The sequence below is a fragment of the Oncorhynchus mykiss genome, chromosome 6, assembly GCF_057628025.1.
Source record: "Oncorhynchus mykiss isolate SJ-2025 chromosome 6, ASM5762802v1, whole genome shotgun sequence".
NCBI classification, from domain to species: domain Eukaryota; kingdom Metazoa; phylum Chordata; class Actinopteri; order Salmoniformes; family Salmonidae; genus Oncorhynchus; species Oncorhynchus mykiss.
Genome location: NC_143027.1, coordinates 25,332,820 through 25,349,519, shown reverse-complemented (window position 1 = coordinate 25,349,519; position 16,700 = coordinate 25,332,820). Strand labels below are relative to the sequence as shown.

General features: G+C 40.6%; 1 protein-coding gene across 1 annotated transcript in view; it reads right to left on the bottom strand.

The window, feature by feature from the left end:
* Positions 1-4,170: 4,170 nt before the first annotated feature.
* The window catches only part of LOC110525590 (solute carrier family 15 member 4), a 46,529-nt gene continuing 33,999 nt past the window's right edge, over positions 4,171-16,700 (bottom strand). Inside the window, exon 9 of the mRNA XM_021605838.3 lies at positions 4,171-6,865. Within this exon, the coding sequence (XP_021461513.2) occupies positions 6,699-6,865 (167 nt within the window). The 3' untranslated portion in view covers positions 4,171-6,698. The remainder of the gene's footprint in view (positions 6,866-16,700) is intronic.

Below are 16,700 nucleotides of genomic sequence, written 5' to 3'. Positions count from 1 at the left end.
GTAGGTGTGTCCAAAGGTTTGGATGATGGAGTGCTGCATCAGATGACCTGGCCTCCACAATCACCCGACCTCAACCCAAATGAGATGGTTTGGGATGAGTTGGACCGCAGAGTGAAGGAAAAGCAGCCAACAAGTGCTCAGCATATGTGAGAACTCCTTCAAGACTATTGGAAAAGCATTCCTCATGAAGCTGGTTGAGAGAATGCCAAGAGTGTGCAAATCTGTCATAAAGGCAAAGGGTGGCTACTTTGAAGAATCTCAAGTATAAATTATATTTAGATTTGTAACTTTATTGGTTACTACATGTGTTATTTCATAGTTCATGTTTTCACTATTATTTCACAATGTAGAAAATAGTAAAAAATAAAAACCCTTGAATGAGTAGGTGTATCCCACCTTTTGACTGGTACTGTATATACACTGCTCAAAAAAATAAAGGGAACACTTAAACAACACAATGTTACTCCAAGTCAATCACACTTCTGTGAAATCAAACTGTCCACCTAGGAAGCAACACCGATTGACAATAAATTTCACATGCTGTTGTGCAAATAGAATAGACATCAGGTGGAAATTATAGGCATTTAGCAAGACACCCCCAATAAAGGAGTGGTTCTGCAGGTGGGAACCACAGACCACTTCTCAGTTCCTATGCTTCCTGGCTGATGTTTTGGTCACTTTTGAATGCTGGCGGTGCTTTCACTCTAGTGGTAGCATGAGACGGAGTCTACAACCCACACAAGTGGCTCAGGTAGTGCAGCTCATCCAGGATGGCACATCAATGCAAGATTGATGAAGGTTGTCTGTCAGCGTCGTGTCCAGAGCATGGAGGCGCTACCAGGAGACAGGCCAGTACATCAGGAGACGTGGAGGAGGCCGTAGGAGGGCAACAACCCAGCAGCAGGACCGCTACCTCCGCCTTTGTGCAAGGAGGAGCAGGAGAAGCACTGCCAGAGCCCTGCAAAATGACCTCCAGCAGGCCACAAATGTGCATGTGTCTGCTCAAACGGTCAGAAACAGACTCCATGAGGGTGGTATGAGGGCCTGACGTCCACATGTGGGGGTTGGGCTGTAAGCCCAACCCCATGCAGGATGTTTGGCATTTGCCAGAGAATACCAAGATTGACAAATTCGCCACTGGCGCCCTGTGCTCTTCACAGATGAAAGCAGGTTCACAATGAGCACGTGACAGACGTGACAGTCTGGAGACGCCGTGGAGAACGTTCTGCTGCCTGCAACATCCTCCAGCATGACCGGTTTGGCGGTGGGTCAGTCATGGTGTGGCATTTCTTTGGGGACAGCCCTCCGTGTGCTCGCCAGAGGTAGCCTGACTGCCATTAGGTACCAAGATGAGATCCTCAGACCCCTTGTGAGACCATATGCTGGTGCGGTTGGCCCTGGGTTCCTCTTAATGCAAGACAATGCTAGACCTCATGTGGCTGGAGTGTGTCAGCAGTTCCTGCAAGAGGAAGGCATTGATGCTATGGACTGGCCCGCCCGTTCCCCAGACCTGAATCCAATTGAGCACATCTGGGACATCATGTCTCGCTCCATCCATCAACGCCACGTTGCACCACAGACTGTCCAGGAGTTGGGAGGATGCTTTAGTCCAGGTCTGGGAGGAGATCCCTCAGGAGACCATCCGCCACCTCATCAGGAGCATTCCCAGGCATTGTAGGGAGGTCATACAGACCACACACACTACTGAGCCTCATTTTGACTTGTTTTAAGGACATTACATCAAAGTTGGATCACCCTGTAGTGTGGTTTTCCACTTTAATTTTGAGTGACTCTAAATCCAGACCTCCATGGGTTGGTAAATTTGATTTCCATTGAAAATTTGTGTGTGATTTTGTTGTCAGCACATTCAACTATGCAAATAAAAAAAGTATTTACTAAGAATATTTCATTCATTCAGATCTAGGATGTGTTATTTTAGTGTTCCCTTTATTTTTTTGAGCAGTGTACAATTTACAAGTACAAAAGTAGATGTAGCAAAAACAGATATGTCACACTGGCATAAATTATTTGGGAGACAGGTGCAGGAATGCGTAATATGGGTTTTTATTACACCCATTATGGTGTGCCTTATAAGTGCATGGGGACAAAAAACAAAACAAACAAACACGTAACAAAACACAGGGTTGAAACCCAAAACACAGGGTTGAAACCCAAAACACAGAGTTGAAACCCAAAACACAGGGTTGAAACCCAAAACACAGGGTTGAAACCCAAACAAAATTATTAACAATGATTAACACCCGTAATCATCTGAGCAAACCACAATGGCACGAAAGACAAAACACACAGCACAGGTACTCACACACACCAACGGACATTGTAACAATAATGGACAGCCCAATGGAAACCAAAGGACACACTTAATACAAATACTAATCTGTGGGAATATGGGACAGGTGTGCGTAATGAAAGTTCTGGAGGGATCTGTGACAAGATTGCTACTTTAAGTCTATCAAAAGTGTGTGCAAGTTTGAGCATGTGTCCATTAGGTCAATAGAAAAATGTTTTATCAGCATTTATCAGGTGCTTCACTATATCACATTTGACAAAAAAATCATACAATGATGGAAAGACCTGTGTGTTGTCCTTGTTAATGCAGACAGAGAAGAGCTCCAACTTCTTAATCATAGCCTCAATTTTGTCCCGCACATTGAATAGTTGCACAGTCCCTGTAATCCTAGATTCATCATGCAAGCGGTCAGTCAAATGAAAATTATGGTCAGTAAAGAACTTTAAGCTAGTCTCTCAATTAAAAAAAAACATGTCAATACTTTGCCCCTTGATAACCAGTGCACTTCTGTATGTTGTAAAAGTGTTACATGGTCACTGCCCATATAATTGCATAGTGCAGAAAATACACAAGAGTTCAGGGGCCTTGCAGCAAGAGCCTCTCAGTGGATGCTGTGTACCCAAGTGGCATCAGGAGCAACTGCTTGCATGAGCGTTACCACTCCACTATGTCTCCCTGTCATGGCTTTTGCCTCATCAGTACAAATACCAACACGAGCAGTAGCTACTCTTGGCTACATACGGACCGTTTGTGGAATTCCTGCAAGAGAATAACGGTTAATGTGATGGAATGTTCATTATTTGACTAGGCTACCTGTATTTGACATTGAGTTGTTATTTCGCTGAACAATAGATGGTTTAATTTTATTTTTGGTAGTTAAACGAGGCTACTCAGGTGAGAAATTTTAAAAATATATTAAAACATTAAAAAATTACCCAAATGTATAGCCCCGTTGTTTGAAAATGTGAAGAAAACAAAATATGTAAATGTTTTTTGTTAAATTTGATTCACATTTTTATTTGGCGTACCCCTGGACGGCATTGCGTGTACCCCAGTTTGGGAATAACTGGTCTAGATAATGAATAGAAATACACAGAAACAATTGACTCATAAATAGCTTACAGCACGCCAACTCCACTGCTTTGTAAAGCCTGGTCTATAAATCTGACCTAAACCCAGAACCTCAAAAGCAATATCTCAATTATTCAGTATTTTTCAATGTTATCGCCCTTCAAGACTTCCTCCATACCCACTCATATCTGCCAAAAAGTAATCTTGTGAGAAAGAAGCGGCCACACAGCTATAACCTGGAGGCATTGTGTTAAGTTCAAACATCAAGCTGTCTGTTCTGACACGCTTGTGTGGTCTGAATCCAACCACCAGACTCCATCTAATTTACTATACAGGAAACAGCCCGGAGTTGTTGCCTCGGCTGTAAGGCCTAAGCATTAACACATGATTTGTGGGGACGTGCCAATTTCAATCCCAGTCTGATGAAACATGCATTCGCCTCACTGGAAATGCTAAATTTCACCCATGAGTCACAATAAGAGCTCTGTGTTATGCAAACTACTCTATGCCAACCTGCCAGTGGGTGTCTCCCATGTCCAAGAGGAATAACAGGGTAACAAAGGACTGGAAGAGGCTTACCGTAATCGATAAATAATATAACCCTGACTATGGCAAATATATGCTCATGCTACCATAACAGTTAACATACAGTCGTAAAACATACAGCATCAATATGACTAAAATGCTTATGGTTTGTTATTTACCCATCTTTAAAATAGACGTCAATCATTACAAGTCCTAAAGGATAAGCAATCTCAAACAAAGTGTTTCCTTTAGAGAGTCGAATGTAGAAAAGACCGATTTTAATATTTTATTAGCAAAAATAACCCCACAAAAAAACATTCTAAATACCAATGCTCCAGCATAATTAAAACATAATACATTTTCAGAAAATGTTTCTTCAAAAGCTGTTAAGTTGACACAAAAAATAACCACCATTCATCCAACAAACACTATAATAAAACAGCCAAAATAATGTGTTAGTAAATGGTTTCAATGTGTTAGCTAAAAAGGTCAATTCAAGCCACCAACCTGAGAATCTGTAAACAACTGTACTTCATGAGATCTCAAAGACAGTTTACTAACTCTTCTAAACAATTGTATTGGTATTCTTTAATAATTCAATTATTCTACCTCCCTTGAACCCTGAGTAGATTTTGGTTTGTAAAATACCTTACTTTCAGCTTGAACGTTTTGTACTTAGGTCTACTGTAGGTAAAGCAAACCTGCAGATCGCTCCTAAACAATCAATTGTCGGGTAAAGGGAAAAAAAACACATTGTGGATCTTGCTATTTAACAGAACATACATAGTTGTGTAGTGCCAGAGTCAACGATTAAAGAGCTTTGACTGGAGTGAAATATACCAACTACATGGAGTGCGCTGAACATTGTCTACCATATGATAAGTACACATTAGTCACAACCCCCAAAAGCTACAGCATGTAGAAGTCCATAAGGACACCATGTGGCGACTACAGACATTCATTAACACATCCAAATCTGAGGCTAGACATTGTCAACAGTCAGACTAATACTGCAAATTAACATTTTCATCTTAACCGTCACCCCAAGTGCATAAAGAAACCAGTAACTCTAAAATTGTGGTTCAGTCTGAACTAATGTCAACTTAATGAAAACATTTACTTTCACGATACAATTCACGTTGTTTTCTGCTGCAGCAATCACAGAATAACACGACATTGTGCCATTGCTGGCTAGGGATGATTATTCTGAGTAAATGATGATGGTAAATATACCTAAATGGTTTTCAAGTTGAACCAACTGGCAATATATACATTTGTCATTATTTTTTTTGTAATCATATTAAAGTTTGATTAAATCATTGCATAGTCAAAAAGTAGTAGTCTAAACGTTATTCATGGATTTAGCAGGCACGTTTAATTAAAGAAATACATTTGATATTTAAGTAACTCTAGATCAACGGCTAAAAGACAAAGTGTATGTATACACAGTGTACAAAAAAATGTGGAACGCCCGCTTTTTCCATGACAGACTGACCAGGATCCCTTATTGATGTCACTTGTTAAATCCACTTCAAAATCAGGTGTAGATGAAGGGGAGGAGACACGTTAAAGAATGATTTTTAAGCCTAGAAACAATTGAAACATGGAATGTGTATGTGAGCCATTCAGAGGGTGAATGGGCAAGACACAATTGCCTTTGAACGGGTATGGTAGTAGGTGCCAGGTGCACTGGTTTGTGTTTGATACAGTCCCCTGTGTGTCAAGAATGGTCCACCTCCCAAAGGACATCCAGCCAACTTGACAACTGTGGGAAGTATTGGACTCAACATGTGGCACACTTGACACCTTGTAGAGTCCAGAATTGAGGCTGTTCTGGGGGCAAAAGGGGGTGCAACTCAATATTTGGAAGGTGTTCCTAATGTTTTGTACACTCAGTGTATAAGCAACAGTATGACATCAAAATGAAAGACTGAAAACATAGCTCCATATTGAAAACGCATACAGTAAGAAAAATACAGAAAATAATGGTTAGCAAAAAAAAAAAAAATATTATATTTAATCTATACATGCCAATCAGAAACAAGTTTATACAAGTAATATAGCAAACACCAAGCCCCTAATCACAATTGAATAATGTCCAATACAGTGTGAATATGGCACAATTCCTCTAGTGCAAATTATCAAAGAAAACAAACAAGAGTACCAACCTGATCAGTCAGTTGATGAAGTTTCTCAAAATGGTGTGCCTTGTTTTAAATTGTTCATTAATCTATGGCACCAGTGAAAAGGCCACAGTCATGTAATGCTTACTTATCTGACAATAGGAGTGAGCTATTTGGAATTAATTTGATCAGTTTACATTAAATAATTGGTTTAAATTACATTACACCATTCATATTCAAGGGAACTCTGATCAAACACAGTAATGACGTTTTAAATAAGGTACTGTACAAGAAATATACAAAGATGAACTTGATCTCATGTGAGGGATGTGCGAGTGTACGGTAAAAATATTTATTTGCTTTGAAAATGTTATAGTCTTACAAACCCATTAAGTAAAAATAACAAACTCTATCCGGTACCAAATCAAGATTCCCTAAAAACAACGGGTTAGGAGAATTAACATAGCAGGTTAGGAGAATTAGGTTAAGGTTAGGAAAAGGGTTAGAGTTGGATAGAATGCTCTCTTAACCTGCTTCGAAAAGTAACTTCCGGTCATAGCTGTATTGAAGTGTCATGTTTTTAGGGAGTCCAGTACCAAATCAGGCAGGTGTTCTGGCACTAACTACTACAAACTAAGGCAGGTAGGGTGAGGTCAGATGGATAGGGGTCAGTCATGGGACCAAGACGAAGTGATACCATGCCTCTGACTTCCTGCTCTACTACTCTTCTGTTTGTCGTACTTGACCGACACGATGAGGAAGACCAGCAGGGTGAGGCCCTGGATCCCCGCTAGCAGGAAGAAGTAGTAGTTGAGCTGGGAGTCATTGATGTTACCTAGAGGGAGGGAGGGGGGGGGCACAGGGCATTATGACAGAAATCAGTGCAACATCTCAGAAACAGACACCATAAGAACCTGCAGAGAGGAAGAGATGGAAAGAGAAGAGGGTATGATGCAGATGTCATAAAATCGTGAGTCACAATAAGGGGTATTGAAAGAGCAAAACATGACAAACAGCAGTGGTTGATGCAACCTGCAGAGAGGGAGAAAGAGTCAGATGTATGGGAGCATGACCGCAACATCACAAAGCAGTGTTCCACATTAAAGGGATACATACTGTTTATTCAGGCATACAGATGTAGGATCTTAATTTGAGCCCGTTTGCTACAGCAGGAAAATAATCCTGCAGTAACAGGAAAAATGTATTATTGTGTGGATTATAATGGAATGGCCATTTTTGTAGGGGTTGATACATTTTTGGTTAGGGCAAATCAAGTCAAATTTGTTAGTGGAAATTACAAACTTTAGAAGCATTTGTAAAACTCAAATACACCACAGCAACAAAAGTTATAAAATTAAGACCCTACATCTGCATGGGCATAACCTGGCAATGTCACATGGCAAGAAAAGTGGTTCTGTTTCCATGTTTAGCTCGCTCTTTCCAGATAAATGAAAGGAGATCTGTCTGAAGTGGCTTGTGCATGAGAAGAAACAGCTCTGTCAAAGTGCAAAGGGAAGCTGCTTTCGTCTGGTCTTATTTACTTATGAAATGTTTGACGCAGTTTGACCCCACACTTCAATGATCATATGGAGGGTATTATTGAGGATCTGGGATTTAAGCTTGAGAAATAACAGAACAGTCTGGACCCTCAGCTGTAAGGCGAGGCAGGGAGTCTCAACACTATTATTAAAGGACTGTTTCCTCAGAGGAACACATACAATAAAAAGCTAAAATCACAATGATGCTCACTTCCTTGTTTGACCTTCACTCTGGCTTAGTGGGATTGAAATAGAAGCTGTGTGTGTGTGTGTGTGTGTGTATTGGAGACACTGGCACAGCATGTCATAGAAAATGTGACAATTTTTCAGTACAAACCGACTGGTCAGCAACCCTATGCAAACCATATCACCATCTTGTATCTGTAGTAGTATAGAATTCAAATTGTCTAAGACAATATTACCCTTCGGTCTTAATAAGATAAATTGGCACCCTTCTTTCTCAGTTAAATATCACCAGGCTCCAGTTTCAGCAGTGGATCATTACTAAGAAGCCTCTTCCCGAGGTTTATATTTGCACCCAGCTATTGCAGTCTTTACTTCTGAATGTTGGCACTGCTAATTAGTTGTCCCTATTCAAACAAACACTGGAGGGGATTTCTAAACAAAATCTTGTTTTTCCCCCGCTATAGTTTGACATGAAGGGAAAAGCCGACAGCTGCAGTAAATCCTCCATTTTGAAACTTAAAAACGGAACATTGTATGACAATTTTGTTGGCATTAGAGAAGCTTTCCACCCCTGGCAGTCTGGTTTACTGGCCTTGCTGTTCAGCCAGAAGCACTTCTAATGCAAATCACAGCTATTCATTTGACGGCTGTTCCAAACCTCTGCCAATAACTGCACATTTTCAGTTTTCCACTCTCCACCTCAGACGACTCCCAGACAGTCCTAGTAAAATTCCTGCATGAGAAATTTCTCTTGGCTAAGAAGCTCTTTGTTTCTTTTTGACCATCTTTACTGAAAACAAATCACAGTAAGGTACTTAATTGTTATGCAGAAATGATTTGATAGAGATAAAAGCGGCTGCATTGGACCTTAAACCATGTAGTTAGAAATGACATACGATTGAACAGCGCTGCCCATCTATGTGAATGTAATTTCACTAATTGAAAACATTTCATCTAACATTCAAAAGGACAGGAAATTTCTCTCCTGATTATACTGGCGACAGTCATTTTGTGATTCTACAATAGGTAAAGCTCCACCAGTGTATCAGTGTAGAAATAGCATGGAGGAGCCAAACACTAAATCTTTTTCCATCTCAGGCCTTGTTCGTTGATGCTCCCCACCTCACTCAAGCTGGGACATGTTTAAAATGTAAGTAAAACACCAAAGAATAGATTCTGACGTAACGTTGAATAATTCATAGGGAATAAAACAGTGTGCACAGAAGGTTAGCACAGGGGGTATGGGTATACTGGCAGAGAGTCTGCGGCTTGTATTTCAAATCGATAGCTGACACTCAGAGTCTGAAAGCACAGCTTTAATTAAACATGGTTGATGGCTGTAACGTCTCTAGGGTATGTGGGACGCGTCCCACCTGGCCAAAACCAAGTGAGATTGCGGAGCGCCAAATTCAAATACAGAAATACTCATAAAAATTCAGAAAAGATAACTATTTTACATAGGTTTAAAGATTAACTTCTTGTGAATCCAACCACAGTGTCAGATTTCAAAAATGCTTTACGGCGAAAGCATACCTTACGATTATTTGAGAACATAGCCCAGCAGACAAATCATTACAAACAGTAACCAGCCAAGTAGAAGAGTTACACAAGTCAGAAATAGAGATAAAAGTAATCACTTACCTTTGATGATCTTAATATGGTTGCACTCAGAAGACATTCATTTATTCAATAAATGTTCCTTTTGTTCGATAAAGTCGCTCTTTATATCCGAAAACCAGAAAACGCGTTTTCTTCAGTAATCCACAGGCTCAAACACAGTCACAAGAAGCAGACACAAAATCCAAATTGTATCCATAAAGTTCATAGAAACATGTCAAACGATGTTTATAGATTGTTTTTAGCCTAAATAAATCGATAACATTTAAACAGGACAATAACGACGTTAAAAGGTAACGGTTGTGCGCATGAAAAACCTCTGACACGGCAGGGTCCACTCATTCAGACTGCTCTTACTCCCTCATTTTTCAGAATACAAGCCTGATACAATTTCTAAAGACTGTTGACATCTACTGGAAGGCATAGGAACTGCAATTTGAGTCCTAAGTCAATGGATACTGTAATGGCATTGAATAGAATACTACAACAACAAAAATAAATCCTACTTACTGAATGGATTTTTCTCTGGTTTTTGCTTGCCAAATCAGTTCTGTTATACCCACAGACATTATTTTAACAGTTTTGGAAACTTTAGAGTGTTTTCTATCCAAATCTAATTATATGCATATCCTATCTTCTGGGCCTGAGTAGAAGGCAGTTTAATTTGGGCACGCTTTTCATCCAAAATTCCAAATGCTGCCCCCTACCCTAGAGAAGTTAAGGGGACTGGGAGAGCAGAGGCCAAGGCAGAACTGCAGCTGAATAAATACATGTTGAGGGGAAAGAACACCCCATTCATTGACCTTAACTTAAGGATCGGCGTTCCGTCAATGGGACAGTTGTAAATCATTCAGCACGTTGTCAAGATCGCAGATTTTAGAGAAACAACACGTTGGTACATATAAGTGTCTTATATCGGCTGAAAGCTTAAATTCTTGTTAATATAACTGCACTGTCCAATTTACAGTAGCTATTACTGATAAAAAATGCCATGCTATTGTTTGAGAGCTCCTAACAACAAACCACTTCTTCAACACGAGAGGTTTGAAAATTCACCTCTGAAGGTTAAATGTGTACTTACATTCTGAAATCTTGCTTTGATTTATCATCCAAAGGGTCCTAGAGATAACATGACGTGTCATTTTGTTAGATAAAATCCTTTTTCATATCCTAAAAAAAGGTTCATATAGCACACACGATCGATTTTGTATTACCACTCGTTCAATTTGCAAAGAAAGGAATCTGTCCCTAAACCCTGTTTGAACGAGTCAAATCACGTTCCTATCTATTCCTCAGAGATCCTAGAAGGCGATAAGACTTCCCTAGGGGTGTAATACATCCTGTAGGACACCATATTTGGTCAGAGAGCGCCGCCTTCATGGCACGTCATCACTTGAACGGCTGTATCGTTGTCAAATCAGGGTCAAACAAAGCTAGCTAGATAGCCAATGAGCTGGGCTTTACGGGAGTATCCGGAGTTCATGTACATGTGGTAAAATGTAGGTGCTAACCTTGCACGACAGCATACCTTTTCATTTTGGACAAAAAATGTAAGGATATTCAGAGTTATGAGTTTATGAAAACTGGTTGTTTTGCAAATGTTGAACATATAATATGGCTACTAATACTTGGAAAGTTAAATCAAAAGTCGAAGTGTACAGATTTGACGATATTCTTGCAGAAAAATGTAATATGAATGTGAATGTCTCCTTCACGATTTGCCCAAATGTCTCTGGGTACTTCACACTAAAAATCTTGTCGGTCAGTCATTCTTCAAGTTATCCATCTGAAACTTTGCACATACACTGCTCCCATCTTGTGGACACTATCGGAATTATTTCTCTTGCATTTCAAAGATGGTGGTAGAAAAAGACTGGTTGTTTTTTTCTTTCTATTTTCTTCAACCAGACCTATTGTGTTATATTCTCCTACATTCAATTCACATTTCCACAAACTTCAAAGTGTTTCCTTTCAAATGGTACCAAGAATATGCATATCCTTGCAGCAGAATAAATCCATGTTGAGGTGAAAGAGCACCCCATTCATTGACCTTAATTGTGTAGTATTTTATAGATTCAATAAACATCACTGGAGAATAAGTTATATAACTGGCTCCGGGGGAATATCAGGGGACGACTGATTAGCGAAAAACATGTTTATGGGGTGTGTTTGAAAAATTGCGCAAAGTTTCCATTTTTTGTAATGGTACTTACCGAATTTCATTAGTCTGCCTGCCCCCCAGAGCCCACTTGGCTGCTAAGCACTTTCACAAGTGTGGTAATTACGGCAGCAAAATAAAAAACATGTATAAACCATTAACGAACCACATGAATATTTTACAAGTATTTAAAACAGCCAAATGCTGAGTAGGGGAGGGAAAAGTGCAACTCAATCGATATGTAGGAGGAACGCAGCGCTACCCAGAGTTGGGACGCTGAAGGGAACTTACGTGTCCGTTTGCCTCCGAATAGGATTCTAGCCACCACGATGAGTTCATTTTGCAATAATAATAATAACAACACCACAGACCCCTGAGATGGTCATCAGTCATAGCTGAAGGGTCTTTTTTTACAGTGTGTGTGGCAATAACCATGCCACTGTATGGCTGGGCTGTTGTACTGTATTTGAGCAAGTCATGTTGTGCAGAGATGGAGCAAGTCAATATCAATTTAGGTTTTTGAAAATGATCAATACATTTAAGCTCTCAATGCAAATGTTCCAACAGTTTCACACTTCAAGGCATTCAATACCATTATCTGGTACAAAATGAATTTAGTGAAGGGAATCAATGCAGGTTATGTTTTCAACTGTGCCTGAACATATTCTGCTGCAAAACTTCTGGCTTGACTAGACGAAAAAGATTCAGTAGAGCAATCATGAGTATCGGTAATTGTAAATACATTGATAATTGTATCTATCAATACCATTATTAGCTTATCTATAGAGAAATCACTATGCTGTTAGATTCATTGTTAAATTTAAAGTTATTGGGAGTTGATCAGATGGCATTTACAGCATTAAAAAAAACATTTTTTCCTTTCATAGGGAGACATTTTGCTGTAGTATTTACATGTACAGTACATGTACAGTTGAATTCGGAAGTATACATACACTTAGGTTGGAGTCAATTAAACTCGTTTTTCAACCACTCCACAAATTATAGTTTTGGCAAGTCGGTTAGGACATCTACTTTGCGCATGACAAGTAATTTTTCCAACAATTGTTTACAGACAGATTATTTCACTTATAATTCACTGATTCCCAATTCCAGTGGGTCAGAAGTTGACTGTGCCTTTAAACAGCTAGGAAAATTATGCCATGGCTTTAGAAGCTTCTGATAGGCTAATTGACATCATTTGAGTCAATTGGAGGTGTACCTGTGGATGTATTTCAAGGCCTACCTTCAAACTCATTGCCTCTTTGCCTGACATCATGGGAAAATCAAAAGAAATCATCCAAGACCTCACAGAGCTGTGCATAGAAGACCGACCTATCCCATGGGGAAGGGAGGAGGAGGAAGGGGGAAGGGGTGGACCCCCACCCCGCCATACTGGCAACACTTTATGGGTTATTGCACTAATAATGGCGCCGACTAGGGAAACGTTGCCGCTATTCTGTTCTTAGTGCCAGTCTGCAGGTTCAAACTAAAACAACGTAACTAATAATGGCATCTTTATGCTTTCATTAATAAAATGATAAAAATACTCTTTCAAAATGGCAATGTTTATTTAGTTATGGATCCATAACAAATTACTATAGGAATAAATATCACTGAATTACAGAAATATCCTCCAATCCTCTATGTAATTATTGGCGGAGAGTCACGTCATGTTTTTCGATATACTGTAGGCCTACCGTAGGCAACATGAGTCTCACTAGTGTTGAGTAATGTGCTGTTAAAAGTGGTGTAGGTCTTATTTATTTAAAGAGCATATTGAAGTTAGAAGCAATAGGATTTGAAGCAATAGCCTACAACTATTTTAGCACTGTTTCGCACTGCTCTGAGACAAGCATGGGGACTGGTCTTGATAAAATCAATTAGATTTTTATTTTCATTAAAATCTCTGTTTGGGTATTAGTTAGACTAGAATTAGAAAATGAGGGTGTTTAAATTATGCTCATAGTATAACCTTTATTTAACTAGGGAAGTCAGTTAAGAACAAATTTGTATTTGCAAGGACAGCCTACTCCTTCCTCGCTGTCAGGAAATGAACTCCGGTCTCCCGCATGCCCGCAGGACACTGGATTCTTTAGCTAAATAGACCAGTACTGTATTCCTGATTGTCACGTTGTACAGCGCCATATTTTCCGTTCTATCCTAACTGAAACCCAGAGGGTTTTTCGTTTAACTTGGAATAGAAACACCATAATTTTAAGCAAATTAATTAAGCAAATACCAGTCAAAAGTTTGGACACACCTACTTATTCCAGGGCATTTCTTTATTTTCTACATTGTATAATAATAATAGTGAAGATATCACAACTATGAAATAACACATGGTCAAGAACAAATTCTTATTTACAAGGACAGCCTACTCCTTCCACCCCGTCGGGGAATTGAACCCCGTTCTCCCGCGTGCCCGCAATCTCTAGTACAGCCATTATTAAAAGGCTACCAAATGCTTCTCAAAGATTCCCTCTGGTGGTCAAACTAGCACTAACTAGCATTAATGGTACCAGTGGTTCACACTTAAATAACGTGCCATAGAATTCTGTGGCACCATACAAGCTGCGCTGCAGTACACTGCAACTTTTAAAGGAGGAACCACTGTACCTACCCGAATGCATAGTCCCAACTGTAAAAATGTGGTGGAGGTGGAATAATGGTTTGGGTGCTGTTTTTCATGGTTTGGGCTAGGCCCCTTAATTCCAGTGAAAGGAAATGTAAACGCTACAGCATACAATGACATTCAAGACAATTCTGTATTTCCAACCGTGTGGCAACAGTTGGGAAGGCCCTTTCCTGTTTCAGCATGACAATGCCCCTGATCACAAAAGCGAGGTCCATACAGAAATGGTTTGTCGAGATCAGTAGAGTAAGAACTTGACTGGCCTGCACAGAGCCCTGACCTCAACCCCATCAAACACCTTTGGGATGAATTGGAACGCTGACTGCGAGCCAGGCCTAATCCCCCAACATCAGTGCCCAACCTCACTAATGCTTGTGGCTGAATGGAAGCAAGTCCCTGCAGCAATGTTCCAACATCTAGTCGAAAGCCTTCCCAGAAGAGTGGAGGCTGTTATAGCAGCAAAGGGAGGACCAACTCCATATTAATGCCCAGGATTTTGGAGTGAAATGTTTGACGAATAGTTGTCCACATACATAGTGTATCATATTATTAAGAATACCAGATACTGTAGCTGTAATCTCAAGAGTTCTTGAAAGATGAATAGCTCTGAGAATTTCTCCTTTTCTGGAACCTTTGCTCCCCCATTAAAACACTGACATTTCACTAAGCGTCACCCAATGGTCTGTGAGCAGGATATGAGGGTCTCAACCCAAACTGTGAATGTCCAAAATCCCCAGACATCTGATCCTGGATCAGTCAGGACTTGAACGCGGTACAATAAAAATAAAAAGGCCATTTCCTGGTCTTGACTGCAGCTACATACTCAGAGCATCACGCATCTGTGTTCCTAAAAGTCAATGATGTATGAATAAATACATTGGGCAACAACTGAAAGGAGCACCCGTTTCAGCAGAATAAACCATCTGTAGATGTACAAGCAAAGGCAGAAGGTTGACCTTTCGTTGACTTTACCCGTTGGGTTAACTGAGCACATTTCAGTCTCCGTCAGAGGAGACGATGGCTGCCTTTTCTAGGACCACATAAAGGAATGTGATAATGACCAGTCATACAGTATGTGGCGTCACCAAGTCGAATACATAATACAAATACTAGTTACCAAAAGCATATGCTTTTACATTTGGACAGATTTTGTCTGTATCAATGTATCTAACGTTGCTTCTCTACCTGTGCATGTCTGCTGCTAGTTTGTGTGGATTAGAAGAGAGGAGGTGGTGTAGTGCGACAGAGAAGGAGGTGGTGTAGTGCGACAGAGAAGGAGGTGGTGTAGTGCGACAGAGAAGGAGGTGGTGTAGTGCGACAGAGAAGGAGGTGGTGTAGTGCGACAGAGAAGGAGGTGGTGTAGTGCGACAGAGGAGGTGGTGGTGTAGTGCGACAGAGAAGGAGGTGGTGTAGTGCGACAGAGAAGGAGGTGGTGTAGTGCGACAGAGAAGGTGGTGGTGTAGTGCGACAGAGAAGGAGGTGGTGTAGTGCGACAGAGAGGTGAGTAGTAGCCTCCAGCATGCCAAAGAGGTGGCTAGATAGCTTGCCAGCTCTCTAGTGTGCCCAAGTGGCAGCTTTACTTAAGAGGAGTGGGCTGTGTAATCAGGCCCCCAGCCTGTGATTAATATTGGGTGTCTGTCCCCAAGCCTGCACCACTCTAAACAGGAGCTTGGTGAGCTGAGTAATCCATGCTTCACTCCGCCTCACACATCCCTCAGCCATGTAAATGAGAGCGCTGAGTCACAGGAGTGTGGGGGGGAGGGTAGAGACCGGTAAAGCCCAGCAAAGTAAGTGGAAAAGACAACAGCACAACAAACTGATTTCTGACAGGCTTTGAGGCTAAAGCTTTGATCGACCGCCTTATGCTGTCCGGTCTCTCTTTAAATGACTTTTTCAAAAAGGAGAGAGAGCGAGAGAAAGAAAGCTCGCAGGCAAACTGGGGTCTCGTTTAACAATCAAATGATTCTTACAAAACAAACGGCCCCTAGGGAAGCGAGGGATGGATTTGGGAAGCCATGCCAAGCATCTTCAAGTGCTTACATCATCAAAAATACCTCCCAACCTGTCGGCACACTGTATTAATGAGCTATTAGGTGTTTATGGGTAAACAATTTACAGTGTGGTCTTATTTACCGCACACTCCCAGGAAGGTGCATTTGGGCCAGGAGGCTCCTCTCACCAGGGAACACATCCATTTGCTGCCAGCGCCATGCCATTTATTCTATCACTATGGCAGAGTTACACAAACCTTTTGTTGTTAGTCTGACATCTCTATTTATGACAGAAAACGCTGTTAAAACAAGGGAATTGAACCAGGTGATTTCTTCTTCTTCGGATCAACTAATTTACTAACTCCTTGAGTAGATTTTAAAATCAGGACGAGACATGAAAGTTCTTGTCCCCCAGGAAATGCATTTATGTTGACGTTGTGAGACTAAATCCTGCTGAAGTAATCCAAGTGCCAATACGGTGTTCTGCTATATGAGGACAACAGTAATTTGTCACACTGCTGATGTTCTGTCAAATCAATTTTACAGTA